Source organism: Eucalyptus grandis, chromosome 7 (genome assembly GCF_016545825.1).
Source record: "Eucalyptus grandis isolate ANBG69807.140 chromosome 7, ASM1654582v1, whole genome shotgun sequence".
Lineage (NCBI taxonomy): Eukaryota > Viridiplantae > Streptophyta > Magnoliopsida > Myrtales > Myrtaceae > Eucalyptus > Eucalyptus grandis.
The window spans coordinates 57,653,334-57,679,112 of NC_052618.1; the positions used below are offsets into that span (position 1 = coordinate 57,653,334).

The 25,779-nt window shown below is 40.0% G+C and overlaps 4 protein-coding genes across 6 annotated transcripts; 2 read left to right on the top strand and 2 right to left on the bottom strand.

Moving 5' to 3' along the window:
* The first annotated feature begins 396 nt into the window (after positions 1–396).
* On the top strand, positions 397–1,833 carry LOC104454447 (peroxidase 52-like). Its single transcript, XM_010069287.3, has 4 exons — positions 397–459; positions 835–1,026; positions 1,121–1,286; positions 1,384–1,833. The coding sequence occupies exons 1-4, from the start codon at positions 412–414 to the stop codon at positions 1,773–1,775; spliced, it is 798 nt and encodes a 265-aa protein (XP_010067589.2). The 5' UTR covers positions 397–411; the 3' UTR covers positions 1,776–1,833.
* Positions 1,834–5,507: 3,674 nt separating this feature from the next.
* On the bottom strand, positions 5,508–7,404 carry LOC104454449 (LOB domain-containing protein 15). 3 transcript variants are annotated; one of them, XM_039316604.1, is made up of 4 exons: positions 7,097–7,403; positions 6,858–7,002; positions 6,320–6,578; positions 5,508–6,201 (listed from the first exon to the last, which is right to left on the bottom strand). In XM_039316604.1, the coding sequence occupies exons 2-4, from the start codon at positions 6,869–6,871 to the stop codon at positions 5,803–5,805; spliced, it is 672 nt and encodes a 223-aa protein (XP_039172538.1). In that variant the 5' UTR covers positions 6,872–7,002; positions 7,097–7,403; the 3' UTR covers positions 5,508–5,802. The 3 variants fall into 3 exon arrangements, with proteins under 3 accessions (XP_039172538.1, XP_010067592.1, XP_010067591.1); XM_010069290.3 differs by having other exon boundaries at positions 6,320–6,575; positions 6,858–7,404; XM_010069289.3 differs by having other exon boundaries at positions 6,858–7,403.
* A 7,039-nt stretch (positions 7,405–14,443) lies between these two features.
* On the bottom strand, positions 14,444–15,100 carry LOC104455920 (putative protein TPRXL). Its single transcript, XM_010070624.2, has one exon. The coding sequence runs from the start codon at positions 15,098–15,100 to the stop codon at positions 14,444–14,446; it is 657 nt and encodes a 218-aa protein (XP_010068926.2).
* Positions 15,101–21,476: 6,376 nt separating this feature from the next.
* On the top strand, positions 21,477–25,529 carry LOC104454450 (WEB family protein At2g40480). The gene is made up of 3 exons (XM_010069292.2): positions 21,477–21,554; positions 21,641–21,915; positions 23,788–25,529. The coding sequence occupies exons 2-3, from the start codon at positions 21,682–21,684 to the stop codon at positions 25,270–25,272; spliced, it is 1,719 nt and encodes a 572-aa protein (XP_010067594.2). The 5' UTR covers positions 21,477–21,554; positions 21,641–21,681; the 3' UTR covers positions 25,273–25,529.
* The last annotated feature ends 250 nt before the right edge of the window (positions 25,530–25,779 follow it).

Sequence of the window (25,779 nt, forward strand, 5' to 3'; positions counted from 1 at the left end):
GATACTTAACCAAAAGTTTTGCTTAAACGATCTACATTCATATTCTTTTCTCAATGATCTATCGCTTCATCCATTCATTTATTAAAAGGAGAAATTGGGCATGCACTATCATGAATCTACAGTATTCCTGTCTTGAAGATCATCTCTTCCTCGCTATAAAATTCCCAAGCCCACCAAGCGCACCTCACACCCGGTTCATCAGTTTGGTATCTCTCCAAGCGTTACCGAATGGCTTCTTCAACCGCTAGTTCTTCGTTTTCAAAGGCCGTTTTGAGTTTCGCTTGCGTTTTGGTCTTGATCGGTGCAAGCACGAGCGCGCAGCTTTCCCTCGACTATTATTCCAGATCTTGCCCCGTCCTCTTCCCCACGGTGAGGCTGATCGTGGGAGCCGCTATAGCGAGGGAGGCTCGGATGGGCGCCTCACTGCTTCGCCTGTTCTTCCATGATTGCTTCGTCAATGTAACTTTCACCCCCCTCCAATCTTTTTTCACCTTCTGGAATCTTTCCACGCACATTCTTCTAACTCTGCACTCATCGCGCTCGTATGTGCAACCAGCATCATGCGATAGAGTTTATAACCAGTTCGCTTGGGGTAATTCTTTTCATGATCCAATACTATGCAATGTGTTCACAGTTACTCAAATGGTTGTTCGTCGTTCAAAGTAGCAAGAGCTCAACATCTAGTCCATTGTCCCAAGGTCATAAGGAATTGAATATGAAAGCCTGAACTACTATTAATCTTAATGTGGCGCCTTTTAGCAAACATACTGCGAACCTATAGCTGACGGAATACGTATTACTGTTGAAACGCATTTGATATCGGCGTTGTATCAGGGCTGCGACGGATCACTTCTTCTGGATGATACACCTACCTTCACTGGAGAGAAAAACGCCGCTCCAAATGTCAATTCAGCGCGAGGGTTCGAAGTGGTCGACCAAGTTAAGTCCGCCGTGGAGGGGGTGTGTCCAGGCATCGTCTCGTGTGCCGATCTGTTGGCGATTATTGCACGAGACTCCGTCGTGATCGTGAGCTGTTTGAATTTGGCTAGCAATTAATATACAATTAATAGAGATTTGGCGATGTTCTAATTTAGTTCCCTTGGACTATCATGCATGACAGCTTGGAGGGCCATGGTGGCCAGTGAAGCTGGGAAGAAGAGATGCTAGAAGCGCAAGCCAAGCAGCTGCTAATGAGAGCATCCCCCGGCCGACGTCCGACCTCAACGAATTAATCTCCTCGTTCCGAAATGTCGGTCTCAACATCAGGGACCTCGTGGCTTTAGCAGGTAACTAAAATTGGAATTTATCTCGCATAATCGAATCAGAAAGATGAGATCGAGAGCTCGTTCAATTTGATACATATTTTTTTCGCGCCATTTCAAGGAGGCCACACGATCGGACTATCAAGATGCACGAACTTCAGGGACCGGGTCTACAACGAGACCAACATCGACGTGCTGTTGGCCCAAACGAGGAAGTTCGGCTGCCCTGGCATCGACGGCGTGGACGACGACAATCTGGCCCCGCTCGACTTCCAGACCCCGATAACGTTCGACCACAGCTACTACTCCAACCTCGTCCAGAGGCGCGGCCTTCTCCACTCGGACCAGCAGCTCTTCAACGGCGGGCCCACCGACTCGTTCGTGAGGCTCTATAGCAGAAGCCCGCTCGCCTTCCAGGGGGACTTCGTGGCCTCCATCACGAGGATGGGCGACATCAAGCCCCTCACCGGATCCAACGGTGAGATTCGGAGGAACTGCAGGAGGGTTAATTGAGGCCCTTTGATCTGGAGAGGCCCAATGTCTCGCCTGATGAAGGCTCTTTCTCTTCTTGCTGTTTTTCTTTTCTTCTCTCTCTTTTTTTGGGTCTTTTTGGTTGGTGTGGTGCGTGCATTTGAAGCTGCTTTCATGTGGTAGTAATTACATTCCTGTTGTCATTTCAAATTCAATGATCACGTTTAGTGTTCAGGACAATTGTTACCACTTAAATCTGTGCGGGCTCAACACATTTGAGTGGATATCGTTGCTTTTGTGACACATGTATAAATTCGGGACATGCCGAGTACTCATCGATCAAGAAAAAACCCAATCTCAAAAGCACGACCGAGTAAAGCCTATCGAGCCATTTTGTTAATGGTATTGGGTTGGGTGTTCGAGTTTTTCGCGAGTCAACGACAACCGACTACTTCTCACCAGACGTTTGAGCGACAATTTGAACTAAGCATTTCAACTTACATCAAAGCGAACAACAAAGTCAAACAAACTGGCCCATGGTTCAATTTCCATCATGGGCCGAATATAGACAAGTACATATGCTGAGATCTCACGCTTGCTTTGTCGACTTTCATACACCACGTAAGGACACGAATAAAGATTTATTTTCTATTGTTCATCTTCTCTCTCTTCAAAATAGTAATAGTCAAAAACGAAGCCCTTTCACTCAAATTGAACGATCGTAATTACACTTCGAAATCCTCTATCGTAACTTTTCAAATATTTTTCGACATTCATAGTTTCATATGGTGGAGTTATCGTGCCATGATATGATTGAAATTGAGCCATCTTGTTATCATAGTCTTTGGAGAGGAAGCTAGGGTTTTAGTGAGGATTCTAGGAGATGTTCATCAATGTGTAAAAACTCGAACATCATGCTGATGTGCTCCATCATGTTAGCTTTAAAGTTAATCAAATTTAGACAACAAATTACATGGATTTCTAAATAAGAATGGCCTGCAGAGATGGGCGGATGGATGCTACACCAGATGGCTCTTAGAGTAAGATTGTGCAACAGGACGCAGGCCCTTAGCTTATATATTGCCTCGACCTCGAGCTAATACTTATAATTTTATAGGAAAATAGATAAATACTCATGGAATCTCCTACGTGTAAACCCTTAATTGAGGAGCCAAACTAGGGTCTTCATCTAAACAATCTGGGTTAGTAATTTAAGTGCTGCATTAAAATCCCAAACCCTAATTCTATTTTTTTATCATATAGTATGAGGTGACATAATGTTCTACCAGAGATTCTCTGAAGTTGTCAACCCTCATAATGCCAGCAGTCAAGGACACTAATAAATTCTCCAAAGGTTTTCCTAAGGTCACGTCTGCTTCGCATCATTCTTTAATATTTGTCTCACAGCAAGAGGAAGCCTTCAAGCATGTCCATCATTCCCCAGAAGAATTTTAATATGCAACTGGATGCTCTCCGAAGTAACTTGGAAAGCTGGAGACCTTTCTCCGCCCATCAGCGACATCGCATACTAATTTTGAAATAGTTAGTCGGAAGAAAAATAAATGTTACGCCAAAATCATGATCTTATTCAATTTGGGAGATAAAAGTTGAAGGAAAGGGTGACGCAAATTAATGAAAGTTATGTTAGACGTGGTGTTAATACCTAATCATATGTGCATTCAAGAATGAATTGTTCTATCGATAGAACTGCACATAGATAATTATGATCCATGTTTAGATTGAGAAAACTACCCATCATCCAGAAGTGCACATGGATCATAATCGCGTGTTTTGTGAATTCAACTAATTTCGTCGTTAATGTACACTATGATGTTATAAATATATATTTATATTTATATATTTATTTTGAGAGAGAGAGAGAGAGAGAGAGAGAGAGAGAGAGAGAGAGAGAGAGAGAGAGAGAGAGAGAGAGATGTGTGGAATCCAAGGAGGGTTGTACCCGGACTAGAAGATGCCACTAATTCAAGCAACCACGACTTAAGACCAAATACCATCACATCCCATTTGGATTTGAGAAACTTTGGCACGATAGAGACCATATGTGATATTCAATACGCTAGTCATATTTAAAATTGATTGGAATGACTTTATGTAATAGTTGGACTGAGAAAGAAATGCTGAAGAGAATCAAAAGAAAAAATATGTGGAAGAGAGAGAGTGAATGAAGAGAATGAAGCTCGATCGATACCATATGTATCTTTAATTGCTTCACTCCTTCCCGCTAAGCTGGTTGATGTCCACACGCCAAGGAAACCACACCCATCATCATCAGAATTCGATGTACATATCATCTACCTTTTAGCTGGCACGACCATTGACTATTCAACCGTAAATCCATCTTGTATATTCTAATATATATGTGTACGTGACCTAAAAGTGTTCATGAATCAAGCGTAAGCAATAACACCCCCCCCAATTTTCATTTTTCTTTAGTCAATATGATGATCGAAGGTAGTTTTTGAGTTGTACTAAATTGTACACATGAATGGTTCATACCGATTGTGTCTCTTCGTATATATTTCTATGGTTTGCCGACCACTTAATTTGATTTCTCTAAACAACTTCATTTTTTTTTAAGTTATCAAATTGACAATTTCATACGTCTAAAGAATATGAAAGATCAACCAAGACGGTTTTTTGTTGGTCATGTGATGTGACTTAATTGGTAGACTTTGAAAAGTAGAGTAATGAAAAACTATAAATATTCAAACTTGCGCATTAACATTCAAATTTCCATAAAAGTGTACACTTTCAGAATGAGACATAAACATGAATATCTACAATATTCATCGACCCTGAATTGTGTCCAATTTATTTACCACAGCTCCTCTACCAAACTTACTTGGGTGGAGCTAAACCTAAAGAAAAATTAAATCATCATGAATTTGTCATTTAGCAAACCTATGCACATTGACCTCATATCAGTCTTTGACATAAATAAGGCCCCTATTCTAGGTTCTTGATAGAGAGAGTTAGAGACATAGTCAACTTAAGAATTTAGGCTTAACTGGAAATATGATTCCTCTTCCTAAAATTAAATTATCTTTACAACCTCTTTTATTTGAGGGGAAAAAATTGGAAAAAAAACTTTGGGAACAAATCCACTATCTAGCTCATCTAATACTTAATTAATTATAGTATTCCACTAAGTCATCAAAACATGATTTGGAGTTAAAGCGATGATCTTTAAATAAATAAAAAATGGTCAAGGAAAGGGGAAGGGCAATAAAGTGACAACATAGCTATTGGAATTTTTCTATTAGATATATAAGAAAGATTAATGCTATATATGTGAAAGAAGCAAATATTAGGAAGGAGATGGTGAATTTACCCAGCTAACGCACAGTTGTGTGAAAGCAATCAGTAAGTTTGACAAAGTGCAAAAAATTAGATGGCCTAAGTTTCAGGAACTGCTTTGAATCACAATGCCTTTTGTCTCCCTCAACTTGAAGTAATGTTCAGAGTCACTTCAGTGTGGCACAGAAGAGCATGTTGAAAAAGATTGCATGTGGTCAACTACTTTCCACACGTGCAACATCTAGACAGTTGAGCCAAAACTCTTGCTCTCTTCTATAGAGGAGCTAACGACTAAACTAGGTTACGCCATTTCTTTTTCTCTTTTCTCATTTTTTTTTTTTAATATCTTCTGCTCTTTTTTCCATTTGTTGTAGCTTCTTCTACCAGAGGAAAACGGAGATGTGGCAGAAACTTGACAAATATTCATGGTGCAATGAGAACTGAAATTTTTTCATATGTAAAGCAACACAGAGAGGACTCTCAGTAAATAGGATACGAAAGTGAGAAATGAGATACATGTTTAGAAGCAAATTACATACATGGCTAGAGGTGGAACAGGAAACCAACTATATAATAAACCCTGGCTCGAAACATAGTGATAACTCTATGGATGTCTAGAATCAAGAAGAAGACTAAGTTGCCTATCCCAAAGCAAATCTGCTAACAATATAATCATGCTCTCGATTTTATTCCAAATAATTCGTGGGAAAGAAAAATAAAATCAGATCTTTCAGTAATAAGTTTAGAAGTTTTAACCAAAATAAGAGACATTCTCGCTGGAGATGCCGCCGTAGTCAGTTGTGCCACCCGGCTGTGTAAACAAGGAAGGAGGCGAGGAGGCAGGCGGGAGAGGAGGCGGCAATGAGGTAGGAGCAGACTGCGGTGGCGGGGTGGGAGGCGGCGCGGCAATGGAGACTGTGCCCGGTGAAAGCAAAGTCACATGAGAAGTGGGACTGATGATGCCTGCTTCTCTATACTTGTACTTGAGGATTTCGGACCTCACCGCGTTTAGCTCAGCTTGCAAGGACTGAATTTGCTGTTGTAAAGCCGAAATCGCACCCATGCACCCGTAAACTGGGTCTCGCAGCCTCACATTCGCTTCGTAGACGAGACTGTTCGCCGCGTCAGCTCTTTGGCTCTCAGGTACCTCCTAAATATAAAATAAGCGAAAGAGTATCAGATTTCAATCTAAAAACAGAAACAAGAAGGCACATATACATGAGATACTTCAGTTAATCACGAATTAGCAACTAGGGTTTCATAAATACCATGAGCATCTTGGAGACATTGCTGGCGCCGAAGACTTTATGAACAGAAGCGAATTTCTGGGGTTCATGGGGAGAGAAATAAGGAGAGAAAGGACATTCTTGAGCACACCTCCTTCTCAAGAGCTTGCAGGCTGCACAGGGAGTGATGGTGTTTAGGGTTCCTGGAGGACCCAGCATGTGTCTCCTTCCCATAAGATGATGATGCGAAGCATCTCCGTCTCTTTTGATCTTCTTGCCTATCTCATCAAATCTCTCCCTACTAAAATCAAAACAACCCAGTGAAAGATCGTTCCAAAGAGGAAGTAGCACTTGCTAGTCCTTAATGTGCTATAGTGTAAGTGCTTATTGAATTGATGCTATTATTTAATTGATTGACCCAAGAAAAAGAGTGCTGCTTTTCCTGACAAGAAACTGATCAGGGTTCTTTAAACAAGCTCCCAAAAGCCTCATAGGTGCCAAGAGATATGTTTTAGTCGCACGTATTGACATGATTGCTAGAGAGAAGGGGGAGAGAGAGAGAGAGAGTGTGAAGTCATACCTTTCTCTGGACATTCAGGCATGCTCTCTCTGGGTATGGAGGTGGAGTTTTTGAGAGAGAGGGGGAGGAGGAAGGAGAAAGTAATATAAAGAGGGAGAGCGAAAAAAGAGAACTTTAAAGGCAAGATAGAACAGGGAAGGTGGTCCTGTGCTTAAAATAGAAAGAGACAAAAGGAATATGAGCAGGAGGCTGAAACAAAAGGGGGGTTTTAACAAGTTTGGTGATCTGGTTGACCTCACCTTGCTCTCCTGGTTCAAAATACTGTACGTTGAGTTTCAGAAGCTGTGGTGGTTGCAGAGCTGTGAGCAAGAACGAATCTCTGCTGTCATGAGATTGGAGAGAGATCACAGCAGAGAAAGGGCATCAATGGAGAGAGAGGGCGGGGAGGGGGAGGGGGAGAGGGAGAGAGAGATGTATAGATGCCAGCTCCTTCACTGAATTGCTCACGTGTGAATCCTTAAATGTTTTTGACTTTTTAGAATCAGCCGGCCTCTTGGGTTTTGTTTTGCTTCCATTTCTTGCATTTGCTTTTTCCTTCTTGCATGTGGTCCTGCTTCTTCCCTTTGCACTGACTATATTTAAAACTTTGGAGACGTAGATTCCATACGTTAGCAATTTTAAAGTTGAATTTTTCTAAAATTGAGTTTTTAAACTATTAACTAATCTTAAATAATTTTTCTGTGTATTAGTAAATCTTCAAATGAGGAAAATCTATGAGCAATATAGTTAATCCACTTGCATAATTTTGAGATGCGTCCTAGTAACTAATCTTTAGTAAAATTCTATACTAACTACAGCATCACATCTATGGATCTCTGTTATCTGTACTGCCTACATAAAGTTTAGCTTACCCAAATTGGTTTTTTATGTACGTCCATGTGTATCATGCAATCTACCTTTAAAAGTGGGATTGGTTATTTTCAATATTATAGCATCCATTCAAAAATCTAAACACATATGATGTATGTCCTAGCAATCATATCATATGTAGCTGTGATAAGACAGAAGCTTACCTAATCACGCACATGCTTTTGTCATTGTAACTTCAAAGGCACCAATGGCTTTAAGGAAAAAAGTGATTGTCTCTTTGGAGGTTAATCCCGAGAATTGTGCGTGCCTCCTTAGACAAAAGACTTGCAAGAAACAAAGGTCTCCTTATATAAAATACTACAAAAATTAACTCTATGCATTGCACAGTAGGCAAAATCACTCACGATGTACCATTATAAAATGTCTTTAGACTTTACCCTTTTTTCCCTCAAATGAGATCGATTTCTTTCTATCCATTAAATTTCGGTGCAGACAATAGTGACTTTCGTTAAGTGGTGAGATAGAAGAAAAACGGGGATGTATGAAAATAGGACAAAAAAGAATTATTAGCATCTCCCTGACATTATTTACGCTTTAAGTCCTTACCATATAAAAGCTGTACTCTCTGTGGGGGGAGAGACACCGAGCATGTTAGTTTCTTGTCAAAATCAGGAACCCACCACTCTTTCATTGAAATGACCACATCTGGGGATCAAGTCCCGAAAACGAAATTTATTTCTACATCACCGTGTAGAAACCGCAATCGTGTCTATATTTTGAAAGGTTGGCTCAATTTTAATTGTAGACATCATCTATTCTACCTATTAGACGATCAGTCGGAGAAACCAAACACATGGAGAACCAAACACATGGCGCCCCGGGGGTGTGAGTGAGAGAGAGCTCATTAATAAAAGATCACCTTTGCAAGCACTCATTCCTTTGCTCTAACATCAGTAAAGAGACAGCTTGACCAGCGTCATTAGCTTTCGTAATTACTTCCCTTTAACTGTAATCTGACTGTTACGGTTGATCAATTTCATTGCCACTTGATCTTGTTCTGACTTCTGAGCAAGAGCTTGCAATTCTGAGTAAGTCCACAGAAAAAGATTGGACACCTTTCAAGATAAGGGTGAGTTTTCTTTTCTTGTTAAGGAACTCAACGCACCACAGCCTCATAAAGGAATGACTCGAAGGTACATGTGATGATATATGAGACATCTCACCTACTACATTATCATATGCGGACAGCTCTGATGTTCGGGGAATGGCTGTCAGTGTCACTTTAACAGTGTTTAAGCCGGCATAATTAGGTTTTCTGCTTATATGTATAGATCGGGTGTCGTCTTTAACAGATTAACTGCTCGGAGATAAGGAGGAACACCAAATTTCTTCTGGATTGAGTGCTGTTAACATTGTGCACCAGCAGGCTCAACATGTTGCAGACCATCTTGCATCAAACCTTAATAATTTTTGCAAAATCATCAGCCCTAAAGAAGATGAAATTTAAAATAAATAAAAAATATTATATTATATTATAATGATCACGTCAAGTACTAAATGGATGAAATGCACAAATACCTTCCGCTCCTAAAATCTCTATTCGATCAAGTACAATCCCACCAAACTGAATTTCAGACAAACCCTAGAAATAATATGGCCAACGTGTGTTTTTGCATACTTGCTATATGTCCCACTGCAATAAGCGTATGATCACAAGAGAGTATGGCATAGATGAATTTATGTGTCTTGTTCAAGAGTACAGCTTTATATTACTATGATTGGTCATGTCCACCATATCATTCATACAGTAAATTAAGGGTTAATATGATCACATATTTCTTAAGTGCGTTCACAAAATTAAGGTTATGACATGATAATGGTTGTCTTTAGAGAGTATGCCAAATATCTTTGTCAAAACTATCATTAAGGACTGTCCATAATCACGAACACCCTTAAACTAAACATAACCATACTAATATCGAATCATCCGCGATGCTGATAAAATAGGAAGTGAGATGGGGAATTGTCTTGGCAGTGATATCTGAAGGATGTTCATATCAAGGGTGGGTGGTGAAAGGGAGGGAAAGGGGTAGGAAAAGGGTAAAGAAAAGGAGGGAACTGGGTTAGATAACATTAAATTATGACTTAAATTTATCTTCTACTTTCTTCTTTTTCTCTTTTTTTTTTTTTTTTTTTTTTTTTTTTTTTTGCTTAGATCGCAAGAAATTGCCCACCACCTGTTCTTGTTTGACCCGTATTTTAAGCCTAACAAGTCGCCCCATTGTTCTCTCATCTCCAACCAAGGATTTCTTACCATTTCTTGATCTCTCTCTCTCTCTCCCTCCCTGTCACACACGCATACACACGCACCACCTCCAGTCCTTTGCACCCAAACCCAGAACCCAAAAAGAAAGGGAAATGACAACTGTAAAGAGGCATCGCATGGCAGTCAATACCTTGACCTCCCTCTTGATTTTCAATTCAACACTTTCTTAATCTAATCAGAACGGTCATGGTCACCCAATGAGATCCGAGTCTTGGATCCGCAAGTCATGTCGCCTCTCTCTCTCTCTCTCTCTCTCTCTCTCTCTCTCTCTTCCTCCCTCCCTCTTCCTCCCTCCCTCTCCCTCTCTTTCAACTTTATAATACCAAACAAACATTCGTTTCAAACCCTCGGCTAATTTTGGTCAACACACATATACATGGGGAGGGCTAGCGCACATCTGCGAACGAGCGAGCATGTGTTTTTCCTCCCTAGTTCATGAACTTGGCCCTGCGGTGTAGCTATCAAGCCATCTATCATTTCAGAATCCATGTTCGTGTTTTATCTTTTTCCGGTCAACAAGAAAGAGAATCTGGTATTCTCTCGATGGCTGAATGTCAATGGTTAGATGCCGGTCGAGTCAGGAATTCCTATCTAATAACATCTCCACTCACGACTTTTTCTTCTTTAAGAATATTACTGTCACACGTTACTAGGTTATTATAATATCCTTTGATGAGGCCGTCTCGTCAATTTTTTTTTTTCTTTTATTATGTATAGTACTCGCTGTGCTACTAACTCTTACCTGCATTCTGTTTCTCTCTGTTGAACTAGGCGTGTTAGACTGAAATTCGGCGATGTGGTTAATAACGATTAATCGAAAGTACAATGCTATACTTGTGTTAGGAAAGAAAACCTCAGTAGAAATTTAACAATTTCAAAAGAAGGCGCTCCGCAGTACGTTTCCGATCAAATTGAAAGTGCTGTAGTTAATGAAATCATCTGACAAGGTGGTCCTCTGTGACGACCATTGCCATGTTCAATTAATGACTATAACTACCTTCGGGTAACCTTAAAAAATTGACGTAATAATACTTGATAGAAAATATAACCTTAATAGGTTTTTCATATCATGTAATCCTTACAATTGAAGAGTTCACATAAAAAAATCAAATGTAGCTACCAACAATTGAAGTAAGCTCTGATCGTGGTGCTGTAATTCTAAAAAATACTGCGAGTTAAAGTGCATCAATTTTGCATTATTCTAAATGGTACACTAATTATTTTTGGTAAAAACTTAAAAAAACCAAATAGATTCTAAAGTATTATGAAAAGTTCAAATTGCAGGAATCGCAAGATTGGTAACCGGTATTTCATGCAAGCAGAGAAGCTCATTTGGAGAATACAAGTTGCCTTTGCTGTCTTCCTAATGGGCTTTCAGGCCGTCAGTGGGCCAAGTGTCTCCCTAAATGGGTCATCTAATTTCGGAAAATCATGACTACTCTTTGGGCCTAGGGCCCTAAGCTTTCTTGATTTAACCTCTCAAAAAAGTTAATAGAACAATCAAAATCCAGTAGTGGGTACTAACGGCACCAAACCACACAAAATCCAAAATTATAATATGAAAATTTTCCTAGAGGATTCAGTTTAGATCCGCATGTTTATAAAAATGTTTCCTACCTTAAAATTTGTTCGGAAATAAATTTGTCGTTCTAATGAATTTGACCAACATCAATGAACAAAATGTTTGATGCGCATCTAGTATTATGAACAAGAGTAATTAGACCAATATTACATCAACCATAGCACGCAAAAGTTAGGATCGATCCATTAAACCAAGGACAACGGAATGATTAGAATTAGATTAGGAAAAATAATGAATTGAAGTGATTTGGATTTCCAGACGATCACTAGAAAACAGTCGATGATTTGTACTGTTGTATAGGTCAAAGCATAAGTCATGACTAAAATGGTCATGCCTAAAATCGCAAGCAAAACTTTGTGATTATTGTTGATTGCACGACATGCATAAACAAAATCAAATGGGGTCTGCAAAGATTTATAGATATTCTTGTCTCAATATTGAATTGATTACATTATCCATTTGAGCAAAATGAAGGTATAAATCTACATAATTTAGTCCATTTCAGATTTGCTTTCCAACAATGGGGTCCATCTGATATTTGGCAGCCACTTCCACCATAGCAGTTGACTGAAGATTTGCGGGAAATATAAAATAATCTTAAATATAATGTATTAGTATCGATTTAGTCTTAAATATTTCAGTTGAACTAATTTAGTCATTAATCTTTTTACATTTTGTCGGTTGAGTCCATTTGACTAATTTTGGTTAGAAATAACCGACATGAACACTAATCATCCTACGGGGCACGACTGACGCTAACGTGAATATTTTTTGATAAATTTTTCCTTTCCTTTTTTTTTATTATTTCTTTTCCTTTCCCTTCTCTTTTTGCCGATGGTCGGCACAAGCCATGGCTAGTGAGGGTGAGCACCAACAAGGCCACCCTCACTAGATCTGGTGAGGCGGATCCTTTCCCAAGCAACACTCGATGAGGTTGCCCTAACCTAGGCAAGGGTTGGCCTCATTAGCACTCACCCTTGCTCAGGCGAAGCCAACACTTGCCACTCAGCCTATGCCAGCCATCGGCGGAAATAGAACGAAAAGGAAAAGAAATGAAAAAAAAAATTATTAAAAAAATATTCAAGTCAATGCTAGTCACACGCTAGCCGTGCTATGTTAAATGGCCAATGTCCACAAAAGCAATTTCTAATCTAAATTGGTCAAATGACTTAATTGGTAAAACGTGAAAATATTTAGGATTAAATTGGTCCAATTAAAAAGTGAAGAACTACATCTATTTAGGACTTTTTTTTTTTTTACTTTTCTCAAAGATTTGCTTATTCAATCATTTTATCCAAATGTCTTCTCCAACCAATGACTTGCGTGCACAATATACATATTAGCAATTTAGCAACATTGTCCTTATATGTCACAAAAGGAATACAGAATCATGATCTTACTTTAGGTACGCTTGTGTTTATATTATGCTGATAAACGTACAACTATAACCTCTTCCTCGCCTTTACAACCGATTATCTTTTTTATGTTCGTGTTGATCGGGAACAAAACCTGCCTTTGTGTTCAAGCGAGGGCGATTAGTCAATTAGAAATATTTTTGTTCGGGATTTTCGAGCTGCGATGTAATTAAATCAGAGTATTCACTAATAAAGAGTTAAAGAAAAACATAAAATGAAAAATTATGTATATAAGTCAAAAACCTCAATTGACTCACTTTTTTTCCTTTATGTGTATCTTAAGTTATCTTCACATGCAACGATTCTACAAATTTGTCAAAGTATTGACTGCTCTCACACTCTTCCAAAATCACTTTTTTAAGCATGCTCTAAATTTATGCTCGCTGTTTTAATTTTTTGATGTTAGCGAAGATGACAATTCAAATCACTTAAAACAAAGAGTCGGAGTCCAGAAATGTATAAATTAGCAGGCTACGTAAGTATGGCTTTCTACATAAGTCCTATGTGATCAGCATTATTTAAATTGAAAATTGAATCCAACACAATAATTAATCAGCGCCAGAGCCACTACAAAACAGTTCCAACATGCTTAATATTTTACCACATTCGACCTATAAATTCGGAAGTTTCCGCTTGCCTCCCCCAAGATTAGTCGTTGTAGCTAATGCAATAAAATGCAAACCAATAATTTTCTATTCAGCCTCTCGGCCATTACTTATTTGCTTGGCCATGTTCGAGCAAACTAGAAGAGAAGCGCCCGACAAGATCGCTGACAACAGAACTGAGATCATCTTATGTTGAGTGACGAATTTTCCTTCTTCATTTTTCATTTTCTTCTGTTAGGATAAACGCTGAACGACGAAGTTTTGATATTGATGGTGTCATGTCAAAAGATGAGGGCGTCGCTGCAATTGCTTCATCACCTTGTTGGGGTGGATACATATATTTTAGCCCAAAAAAAGAAAGGTATAGATGCAAATAAAATAAATTATTTCAGATTCAGATGAAAGTGGGCGGTAACGAATTCCCCAATTAATGCGCCCATGTTCTGGAAACCACCCGCGGTACCGACGAATAAAGGAAAGGAAGAGAAGAAGAAGAGGGTAACAAAATAGACAAGTTGGCATGGTATGTATAAACGACGCAGCGAATATCCGTAACTTATTACAAAACACTGTGGATTGACGTCGTACATATCTGCTGAGTTGTAGCTGTCATAAAGAAGAAGAAGAAGAAGAAGAGGAGGAGGAGGAGGAGGAGGAGGCTTAGATTCATGGTTGACAGTTTGAAGAAAAGAAAGAGAACGAGACGTTCCATGAGTTCCAACCGTCCATACCATCGTCAGATGCATAAAATTCCAAGAAGAAAATGCACAAACTTGAACTCGCGCCAATGAACACCAATGCAGGATGATATTAACGGCTCGCGCCGACATAAAGGAAATCCTACGACTTCAATAAGTACCTTGTCTTTGCCCTAAGATGGACAAGAACCTCTTCTTCACGTTCCCCATTGAATAGCAACCCCTGAACTTGTCTGAGTATTCCCTCCTCTCCCCGAAGCTCAGCGTCAAATCCGGAGATCCGTAGCCATCTTCTTTCTCGTCGCCAATCTCTTCATTGTCATAAAGCATAGAAGATCCCGAGCAAGAGAAAAAATGGCGATGGATACGGAACCTCGAAGTGGATGGGGAAGAGTTATAAGATGACCAAGACGACGACGATGTCGACCCTGAAGAAACCGATGATGACGGTGATGCACGATGGGACCTTTTAGAGGTGAACCTTGAGAAAGCGGCGCTCATGGACAAGTTCCGCTTGCGATGACGGCCCTGCGAGGAGGAGCTGGAACCGGTGAGCACAGGGGTGGAGATGGAAGGAGGAGGCGTGAGGGGACGGAGAGAGGCGTCGGAGAAGGCGTGCTTCGGCGTCCCCGGCTGGGACTCCCAAGTGAAGGGCACCGAGCGGGCGGCCCCGCCATAGTAGGGGAGGCGGGAGGAGGTGTTCGCGACGGAGCCTTCCCTAGACAAGAGCCTAGAGAAGAACTTGCCATCTTGCTTGATTTGGAAGGTCTCTGGATGGTCCCTAGGGTTAAGGCTGCGATTCATCATTTTCTTGTTTTCCTTTTCGGGAAGGTGAAGAAGGGGCTCTTCTTCTCAGATGTATGGGGGTGGCTCTCAGGCTCTTGCAAGATCTGAAGATTCAAGATCCGAAGAAGAAGCTGATCGGGAGAGAAAATAATGGAATAGAATAGAATAAATCTTGATGAGAGTGTGGTCGAAGGTCGTGGGAATTTAGCAATTTGCGGCAATAATTTAAGCTGCTTCTCTCCCCTCAAAGGCTAATATCATTAAATTGCTTCCCCTTTTTATGCGGCAATTAAATAAGGCGTTTTCATTGACTATGCACGTTTTCATATGGGGATTTTTTTCTCAAGTTGGAAAGTGGAAAAGTTTAGTGTTGATGCAGCATGTCCTTGCCCGATGAACATTTATTTGTGGACCGATTGATTATGTCATCATGAACTGTTAGAAAAAGATTATTTTATAGGCTTGCTATATAAATCGAGACATATAGATTGGTGCGACTATTAGTGCTCAAATATTTTAAGGCAGCGAACATAGAATCTAGACCACCGCAGGGAAATGAATGATTGATGTGTACCATTTGAACCATCCAATTTAATTCTGTAACGTGTATGTGTGGCGGGGGGGGTGGAAGTGAGGAAGGAAAACGGATATATGAGAAGGCTGTGTAATCTCTTAGGCTGGACTATGTACATATAGCATAACCTCAAAAATAAACAATCTCACTTCGACCAAAAAAAAAAATCTCCCTTCGAAACTTCCGCTCTAAACCAAGCTTTTGTCTCGTATTTTGAATTTCTGATGATGATATGATAAGGTAATTTTTCTATTATAGCATGTGCGAGTAAATTAAGATTAGGAAATAGATGGGTCCAACACTGTCACACAAACCCTCCTCATAATTATGTGTTTGCTCGAAAAAGCAAAATCAAAATTACGCAATAGTTCCATATTCGCTAAACTATTTGAGAGAATATAAAAGTTTCAATTAATGCCTCTATTTAGTAGAATTCGCAATGCATGCATTAATTCAATTATATAAAATGGGATAATCGTCAATGCAAGGAATAAAACTTTAAGAAAATTACTAGTTAAGAATAATAAAACGAAAGAAATATGTGGGGAATTTTTGTATATTTTAATGTTTATAATGAAGAATACATCAACCTATTTATAGGTTTTATAAGATAACTATTGAAGTTAAAGTATATAAATCAAAATATACACGACCAAAAGAAGGTATGCTCGTGATATTGAAAAATACATAAAATTAATAAAATTATCAAATGAAATCCCTAATTATTTCTAACATCTCCTCTCAAACTCAACGTAACTAAGTCAGCTTGAGTTTGAAATCAAGTCAAATGATGTTTATTAAGTGTGAGGCAATGTCTGGTTGCTATTCGTGGCTAAACTTTCAAATCTAGCTAGTTTGAGGATGGCGAGTTTAGTGATAAAGTTGGCCTCTTGAAACAAAAGGGGAAAGGTTGAGAGTCGGAAGGGAAATAGCAAGCGGGAAATGCGACTACCTTGCGAAACAATAACTAAGCAACGTGGCCCATATGACTAGTTAGGTGTGTGCAAAATACCCGGGAACCGCCCGGACCGCCGGGAAACCGGACTGGAACCGCCCGGAACCGACAGTTCTTGAGGGAACCGGTCGGTTCCGGTTCCAATTTTTGGAACCGGTGGGTAATGGTCCGGTTCCCGGTTCCATGAGCGGATCCGCCCACCCGAACCGGACTGGAACCTTTTAAAATTAAAAAAAAAAATTACTAAAAGAAACCTTAGATTAGATCTCATCTCCGCACTCCCTTCATCTTCGCTCTCTCTCTTTGTCTCTTCCTCGGTTCCTCCTAATCCTATCGCCATTTCGATTCCTCCTTGAGCGTCGACGCCGCCGTCGTTGCTCCTCCGCCGCTACTCCTCCACCGCTGCTATTCGCCCCCTCACGTCAGCCGCCACCCGCCACAGCCGCGGAAAATTGTTTCGCGATCATTCTATGTTGAAAACCGGACCATAGACCTCCTCCCTTCCTTCCCAACTCATAGACCCGATCGTTCTATGTTGAAAACCAAAATTGTTTCGCGTCAAGATCGGTTCCATGGATCCACCCTGGAACCGGACCGGATCGGCGGTCCGATTCCCGGATGGATCCATGCAACAAATGGGTGGATCCCGGTTCCAATTTTTCGGAACCGGTCCTTAGCGGGCGGTTTTCGGTTCTAGGTCGGGAACCGCCCGCCCGGACCATGCACACCCCTATGACTAGTGTCGTAGTATTAAGCGACCTATATGGCAAGCTTGGGAAAATAGTTATTAAGCGATGCGACTTGTGCGACTGATATCGATATAAAGCCAACTAAGCTTGATTGGGTAAGGCGTTCAATGCGGTTGGTGTTTGTGCAATCTTCTGAAAACTTAAGAGAATGAATATAGCCGCATGATGGATTTAGTCATTATAGAAGGGACGTGTGTATATCTTCTCATATCATTTCGAGAACTATATAGAGGATAGTCATTACTTATATTGATCATTCTAAAAAAATGTATGAATACTTCAATATAATTTGTGCGATGCTATAAGTCTTTACATTTTCCCTTGGCTTTCCAGGTGAGTTGACACTAGTTTAAATATATAAGATTTCCAATTAAAACTAGGGAAAATGAAATCACCACTCCCCAGTTAACATAAAATTAAACTCTTGCATTTCAAAAATATATAAATATTAAATCATGCATATATCTAACAGTTTAAAATTTTAGGTTGAACTTTCTTAATACCATATATGTATTAGAGTTAGCATTATCAATTTCATGTATGTATGTCTCTCCTAATCTGGCTTGCACGTAAAAGGAGGGAGATGTTGAATATTCTCAAATACTGCTTAACAATGGGTCCTATATTATTTTTATATTCATATAATTTCGTTTTACACTTTTAGAACCGCTTACTGTAATCCGGTAGATCAAATTTCAATCTAAAGTTGGCGTGCTAAGTATTAATACTCTTAGCTGTTCAAAAACAAAAGAAGAATACTATGATTCCTTCTTTCAGTGTAAGATTGACTGAGGAATGTCACTAGTAGCTCTTTCTCCCTGAGCATTAGGTGTCACTTTGTGCTGCAACGAGGATCCGCATTCAAGACTAATTCGTCACCCAACCGTACACGAGAATGAACCGATGAATTGTCCAACTAACCAATCAATTGCACCAGTTCCTGTGGGCACAGATTGGTAGCCCTAGTTTTAAATGCTTCTCGTGACTCTATTACGGCTGAACTATTTGTTCCTTTTACTTTATTCCTCTCGCATTAAATCGCACGAATAAGGTCATGCCTGCCATGGTAGGTAGCTGCACGATAGATCCCACGGTGGTTGCATTCGATGCAGCGCCACGTGGGACTTAGAAGTGAGAGGGGGTCCTTGATAAAACAGTCATTTTCTAATTGAATATATTATATGGCATAACAATACTTCTTAACTATTATACTTTCGTGGATTTGTGCAGTTCTAAGCTTCCGCGATTATATCGTAAGGTAGCAGAGTCTTGTTGTTCAGTCTTGAAAAATAGAAAATTATTTTTCACCGTGATGAATTTGATAAGTATTTTTATAAGAGTCACAAAACTTTCAATACGATGACTTATGTTTGATGAATATGTTGATAACTTATTGATACTTAAATGTAATTGACAAAAACAAATTTAACGGTTTACAAATTACCAATTTCATGCTAAATTACTGACTTTTATTTGCATAACTCAGCTAGCAAATGAAAATCCCCGCAGGACGAGGTATATGATCCTTACCCCGTATTTGATCCACAGGATGTGTCGATCAAAAGCTTAAAGTCCTCAAATGCTCCATCAGGATTGATTTTAGACTTAATTATCGAACTCATCAAGATATGGCAATACGGTCTCCTCTAAAGCATTAATTAAAGCCTGCCCGTAAACTACGTACGTCTCATTAATGCTTTTAGCCAAGGCGTTGATCAAAGTCGTGGAGAGCGTCGAGCATTTAATTTTTGAGTGAGAAACAATTTAGTGGCCGTGTCAGCGTGCGGATTAGACGGGGCAACATGACTGCAGATCACGTGCAAGCTCCTCAAATCTCGATATCTCCTTCCTCTCAACTTAATTAATCACAATTAGGGTACTTGATTCTGTATTTACTTTCGCACGCTTGTACTTCCTCAGTTATAAAAGGATTCACGCGGAAAATAATATTAGGAATGATGGGGAAGGTTCGGTTCTCTTTCTGCCCCCACTACTCTTTATTATGGTCCCGGTAAGCAACAATCTAGATAGATTCTGAAATCGGACGGCACCAATCCTACCAAGCTGATTTTAGTTTCAAATTTTTGGAACTAGCTATTATTGATCTAATCCTGCTTCTGGGTGCGAAACCAGACTAAACATGACCAGAGGACCAGCCAGGAAACCTTAAGTTTTTTTTTTTTTTTGGTCGGTAGAAACCTTAAGTTTTACCTTGCATCTTATATGCTTGTTGTTGTTGCTTACTCTATTTTGTTATGGCTGCTATTTATCTTGTTGTAGATAAAAGGATGCTTTACGAAGTTTGTCATTTTAATCTAATAATCATAGTCGGTTCCAAAATCGATTTCAGAGTTTACAAGATATATTCCAAATACTAAATGTATGCTTAACGGCATTTTTTTTCCCTTTTCGGTCTAAGTCAGCATGCTAAATTGACTTAATTATGAATAAATATTAAACTACGGTCCATTTGTTAAAGTTTCCACCAACGTCATAAGATATAAGAGATAGACACAAACCACGGAATTCTTGTTGCATAAGCTCGAGAGGACTTATTCAATCGGTCACATGGGACTTATGCTAGATGTTCGGAATACTCTCATAGTAGTCGGTCGACTCTCAACTCAATTCACATTGATCAAAAGTCGAAGTTCACGCAATTTTCTTGACATTTTTCTATCCCAAATTAGTGGAATGTGGACTTTGGAGTAGTCAATTTGGTTTGGATTATTTACATTAAGAAAAGTCAAATGCGGATTGTATTGCTATTTCCCTCTTGATCGTATGCTTTTTTGGTGAATCCACCTCTATTGAATTCAGGTATAATGGTCTAAAAAGTAAAATGAGATTCAAACTAACGAAAAGAGGCGATAATATACTATACAACAAACAATAGTCTCCATTTTATGATACAAAAAATTAGGCTTTTTATATGTGCCTCATGTAGATAATGTGGTATATAAAACCAAGGAACGTATAGTGAAAGTTTTAGAACTTGTCATGAAATACAATTAAATACTAAAACTTTTAAAAAGTGTAATTATATCCTAAAATTTGTTACAAATGTGCAATCGAATTTTAAAACTTTCAAAAATTATCTACATTAGTTTAAATCATACCACGTAAAATGGTTGATGTCCATATTAATAATTTCTAATTCAAGTTAGCCGAGAGGATTAACTTGTCAAATTGTATGTTTTGGACTGAATTGACAGGGTAAACCAAAATAGAGGTCCTCATCCTTGACGACTACAGAAAGCTTCTATTTTTGGTTGGTATCATTATGGATCCAATTACGTGAGCGACTTGTTATTATAAAATCGACTAATTGTATTATTTCACATTTAAGAGTTCAAAATGCAATAAAGAGGAGTTTGTATTTTTCAATTGGCACCATTATGGATCTAATTGAGCGGCTGGCCATCATTGAACAGACGGATTATTCTCACTCCTATCTAAAAAGTTCAAAAATGCAAACTCAAAGCGGAAACTCCCCTCGCTTAACCAAGCTGAAATGTCATTAGCCGCGACAGATCGGGGGGGCGCTCTGATTGAAAGCCCGGCCCATCATCATCGGGAAAAGAAAAAGGCGATAAAGTTTTTAAGCAAAGTTCCGGAATTTCTTACCGCAATCCCCGTTATACGAAAAAGGGAAGAAAAAAAAAAGGAAAAGACTCGTCAACAACCTCCAACAACCAAAAAGAAAAGCAAAAGAAAGATCCCCGCAATCTCTCTCTCTCTTTCTTTCTTTCTTTCTCTCTCTCGCTGCCGGCACGTTTCAAGAAATCGATTCTTGGAACATTCTCTCGTTTGACTTCTGGGCGTCATCGACCAATCCGGAACCGCGTACCCACATCGCCATCCAAGCTCACGGTCCTCGTCGCCCCCTCAAATCGCCCCCCGCCGTGGCCTTTAATAAATCAGAACCCCGGAAAAAGTTCCCTCCTTTATCCTCTTTCCTTTTCCCCTGTTTCGCCCTGTTTCTCTCTTTAATCAGTGCACTCATCCCGTGTGGACCATCTTCTTTTGCCTCTCGAATTCTTCACTCCCCACTCTGATTTTCACCTTTCCCTCTCTCTCTCTCTCTCTACCCCCTCTCATTTTCACCTTTTCCTCTCTCTCTCTACCCCAGTACCCCCCCTTCTCTCTCTGCAATGCCAGCAGCGGCACAATCATGACGGTCCATTATTGTTCTTGGTAATTCAAAAGTTGCTCCGCCAGAGATCGCTTTTTTCTGGTTTTTCGTTTCCATGATGGGTTCTTTTTCTTCGGGTTCTTTAAAGGGTGTTGATCCCGCGCGAGAAGATCCACCTCTGCTTCGGCAATGGCGGAGAACCCGGATGGTGTTCTGGACAAATGTTGCTCCAAGGAGTACTACCCGAGCCCGGAAGGCGACTTCGGGCCCGGCGGCACCGAGATGGCGGGCGCGAAGAAGGTGAATTTGAGGGTCGAGATTGATACTTCGCCGCCGTTCGGGTCGGTGAAGGAGGCGGTGACCCATTTCGAAGGAAGTGGATCTTGGTTCTCGCTCCACGGCCTTGGACTTAGACATTCTTATGTAAGTTCGATTTGAGCGCGCTGTTTTTATGTAATGACTGATTAATTCTTTGGTTAAGTACGTGTTTAGTCTATAGGTTGCTTTGCTCAGTTGGAGTTTAATCAGTCTACTGTTTTTGTTTCTTTCTTGTGGGAAGTGTTTACTTTCTTTCGAATTGGCATTAATTCCAAAGAAGCTTCTCTGCTTTTTTTAGAGATAAATTTCCAAAAAAATATTGCGCAATCGCTACATATGAAACAAAACCAGTGAGTTGCAGGTCCCGTAGTTCCTGGATACTTCAATTTCATGCATGTTCTGGTCGGATATCTTTCTTAGGGAGTTGATTAGCAATGAGAACTTAATGACATAGTGTGGACTTGGAAGTAAGTTGTGGTCTTTCGTCTTACAGATTAGTTCCATTAAATTATGCTTTTATGGACGTGCATAATGTGTTGTAAATGCATTATCAGAAGCGATTTGTCATTTCCTTTAATTGGATTTGCAATACACAATTGTTTACGAGGAATTTCTTGTGTGCATTTTCTTATTATTAAGCAGCAACTTCGTTGAGCAGAACTGGAATTCTTAAGATAATACATTAATACAGGCACCTTGATTATATTTATCTGTATTGGTCCATTCATATGGGGTCAGTGGGGGAAGCCAAGCTGAGCAGAATGCTCGTCATTTCCCCGTATGTTCGACTTCAACGAGTGTTAATACCTATGAGCATTTTGTGGGCTCTTAAGTGGGAGAGCTAGCCATAGCCATAAGTTAGTTGCTTTTATGCTCATGGTGGGCCGCAAATGCTTGTGGTGTTTTTTCTAGAAAACAAGATAATGACAAGACAAATTGAACTTTAGGAGAAGATTAAGGACACAGGACTGTAGATTCCCCACTTATAGTTAAGGACCCTGTATAAGAGCTAACTAGTTACGTAACTTGCATGTGAAGAGCTACATGAATCTCTCGCCCTCTGCATTCCGGTATGTGATAATCATCTGCTAATGATATGAGCCTAAAGGACAGAATCAGCACCCAGATGAATTCAGTTCTTTCAGTTTTCAACCAAAGAAACAGACTGTTATAAGCAAGATAGCTGTGGGAGCCTCTGCATGTACGAGGCCTTTTGTAAGCTAAAATTTGCTTTTGGATGAAAAATCTAAGTTTCTTGTCCTGCTGTCTGCAAGAGACCAAGCCTCCCAATCTTTCATTTCATCGGCGTGCAAACACCCCTAGCATGAAAATCTATCATAAGTATATTCACTAGTGAGTTGGAGATCTCACCTTCTACTGCTACTTGCATTAAAGACTTCTGCATATTGGACACTCTTTTACCATTCAAAATCATTTTAAAGCATAATGTAGATCATCATTGAAAGTGCTTATGCCTCAAGTCGGTCGCTTGTTGTGAAATTGTTTCTCATGGTGCTGAGATGTTGCGTGCCTGACACGTGCAAATAATTTTCTTTTCATGTTGATTTTATGCTTATAATTATCTTCTCATATTACTTTGAAATGACCATCTCTGTGGATCTCCATAAAGTGGTGATAAACAGTCACATGGTGACTCTAAAAGGTTATCTCCATGGAAGTGAGGAGTGATCTCTGGAACCTCTTAATGCAGTATGCCTTTTTGCTATCTCCATTCCTATATGAAAGAAAACCCATCACATTCAAGAGTCAAGAATATAATATTGACAAGCCACTCTTTTTTTGTTTTCTTATGAACATACATAATCCATTCAATTTCAACATATAGAAAGAGAATCCAGTTTTCTGCGTTTTCTTTCCGCTTATCTACCCACTGCACATGCTTTGCCTACACAATTGTGCAGTGAAACGACACTACTGGATCTTTCTGACTTTTCATTGTGTATTGCCTTTTCTCAGCTTCAGGGAATTGGAGGAGTTGACTTAAAGAAAGTGGAAGAACAGACACTAGAATTGGAGAAGAATCTGATTGTGAAAGAACTGGAAACGCTTGATGTATTAGAAGAACTGGGAACAACCAAAAGGATTGTGGAAGATTTGAAGTGGCAGCTCCAGCATGAAGCGCTGAAATCCATGACAGTCCCCGAACCACAAGAACGGATGCCAACTCCTATGAATGAGGACATAAAAAAGGAAAATCATAAGTATATTCTGAGCAATCACGAGCAAGCCGTGGGAACTTCCAGCCTGTGCCCTTCTCCATCTCCTGATTTGATCCTGATGGAGTTGAATCAAGCGAAGTTGAACCTGGGTAAAACCATACATGAGCTTGGTCTGATTCAAACATCCGTTGAGTCTCTCAATAAGAAAATAAAGAAAGAGAAAGCCTCGCTTGAGAAAACCCGCCAGAGGCTGACATCAAAGCCCGCAGGCGCATCATATCTGAAGGAAGAACCAGAACGGCAAAGGACGAAGCCGCTATTGGTGGACGATTCTGACCTCTTTGGGAACTGCAAAAATATCATGGAATTACTTCCAGATGGGAATTACAGGCCTGAGCAATATAGCGAGGTCGATGAAGCTAGAAACTTTGGAGTATCTAGAGCTGTTCCGTCAGTCCAGCAGATGAATGCTAGCAAGAAGACTGCTGAGATGAGATTAATTGCAGCCAGGAAGATGGAGGAAGCAGCTAGGGCTGCAGAGGCAGTTGCACTTGCTGAGATAAAGGCTTTATCAACCAATGAAGAGTCATTTCAGTTCCTCCTTCCTGAGCCAGATAATGCAATCTCATTCTTGGAAAGGTCATCCCCATCTCCTTTCAACTCTAAGACTCAGAATGGAGTGAAGGCGCAAAAGAAAAATATAGGAGAGGCCCTGTCCCAAAATGATGTGGCCAATACTCCTAAGGTTTCTATTCTAAAGAAGTTAGAGGATGCAACAGAAGAAGTCAAATTCAGTCAGCAAGCCCTGGAAGAGGCTCTAAACAGAGTGGAGATTGCAAATAAGAAGCAACTCGCAGCTGGTGAGGCCTTGCGCAAATGGACACCGAAGCATGATCACAGGGGAGCGGGACCTGCTAAGAGAGTGAATCTCTCCAATCCATCTGATCATCCACTAAATTCACCGCTCATAGATATGCGCAGGCCGGATCTTGCTGATGAGGAACAGAAACCTGTTTTGAGGCCCACGGTTTCGATGCGGGACGTGCTGAGCAGGAAGCAAGCGCTGCCAGAAGAATTTGTAGCAAGAAGACAGACCGAAGGTCGACGGGTTGCTCTAAGTCAGATGCTTAATGAACTGAGAGAAGATCTAACGTTCCCAGCCAAGGCTGAAGGGAACCGTCAAAAGCAGTTCCTAGCGCAGCGCAAGAAGTTCGGTTTCATACACATCTCGCTGCCCTTGACAAAACACAATAAGAAAAACGTGCAACCTTCGGACTTATGATGATTTTCTTAGTTGGTCCATAGATTCTGCTCTCTGCTCCGTGTGTTCTAGTGTGCAATTGTCCTCCTTCTGGACGCATGGTCCTTTGCCATGTTTGTTAGTGTTGATTGTTTGAATCCGGGGTCTTGATTCGTCATTCGGATTTCTTGAATGTGTTGGGATGATTTTTCATTGATGTGTTGGGCTTTCAGAGAGGACTGCATATAGTGTGTAATCTTATTATCAGATTCAGTATAGTGAAGATTAAGCTTTATTAATTCGGTGAAGTGTAGTGCTGCAGCTGCTTGAGAAGATGCTTGGGGCCAGTTTTAATTGATATGAAACTGTGGCTCTGTTTTTCCCAAAACAAGGGGTCGTCTCATGGTGTATCCTGGCATCAATTCGCAAACTAGATGACGAAATATCATTTTTTAACAAAACCTTGCCACACGTAAAAGCGATAATAATACAAATGATCCATAAACTTTGAATTAATGTTAAATGTGATCATTGAATTTTTAATTTATT

Coding starts and splice junctions, on each gene's coding strand:
- LOC104454450 (XM_010069292.2), top strand. CDS start 21,682: ATGGCGGAGAACCCGGATGGTGTTCTGGACAAATGTTGCTCCAAGGAG. Junction 21,916..23,787: donor TTGGACTTAGACATTCTTAT/GTAAGTTCGATT, acceptor GCCTTTTCTCAG/CTTCAGGGAATTGGAGGAGT.
- LOC104454447 (XM_010069287.3), top strand. CDS start 412: ATGGGCGCCTCACTGCTTCGCCTGTTCTTCCATGATTGCTTCGTCAAT. Junction 1,027..1,120: donor CACGAGACTCCGTCGTGATC/GTGAGCTGTTTG, acceptor CATGCATGACAG/CTTGGAGGGCCATGGTGGCC. Junction 1,287..1,383: donor GGACCTCGTGGCTTTAGCAG/GTAACTAAAATT, acceptor CGCCATTTCAAG/GAGGCCACACGATCGGACTA.
- LOC104455920 (XM_010070624.2), bottom strand. CDS start 15,100: ATGATGAATCGCAGCCTTAACCCTAGGGACCATCCAGAGACCTTCCAA.
- LOC104454449 (XM_039316604.1), bottom strand. Junction 6,202..6,319: donor ATGTCTCCAAGATGCTCATG/GTATTTATGAAA, acceptor TTTTATATTTAG/GAGGTACCTGAGAGCCAAAG.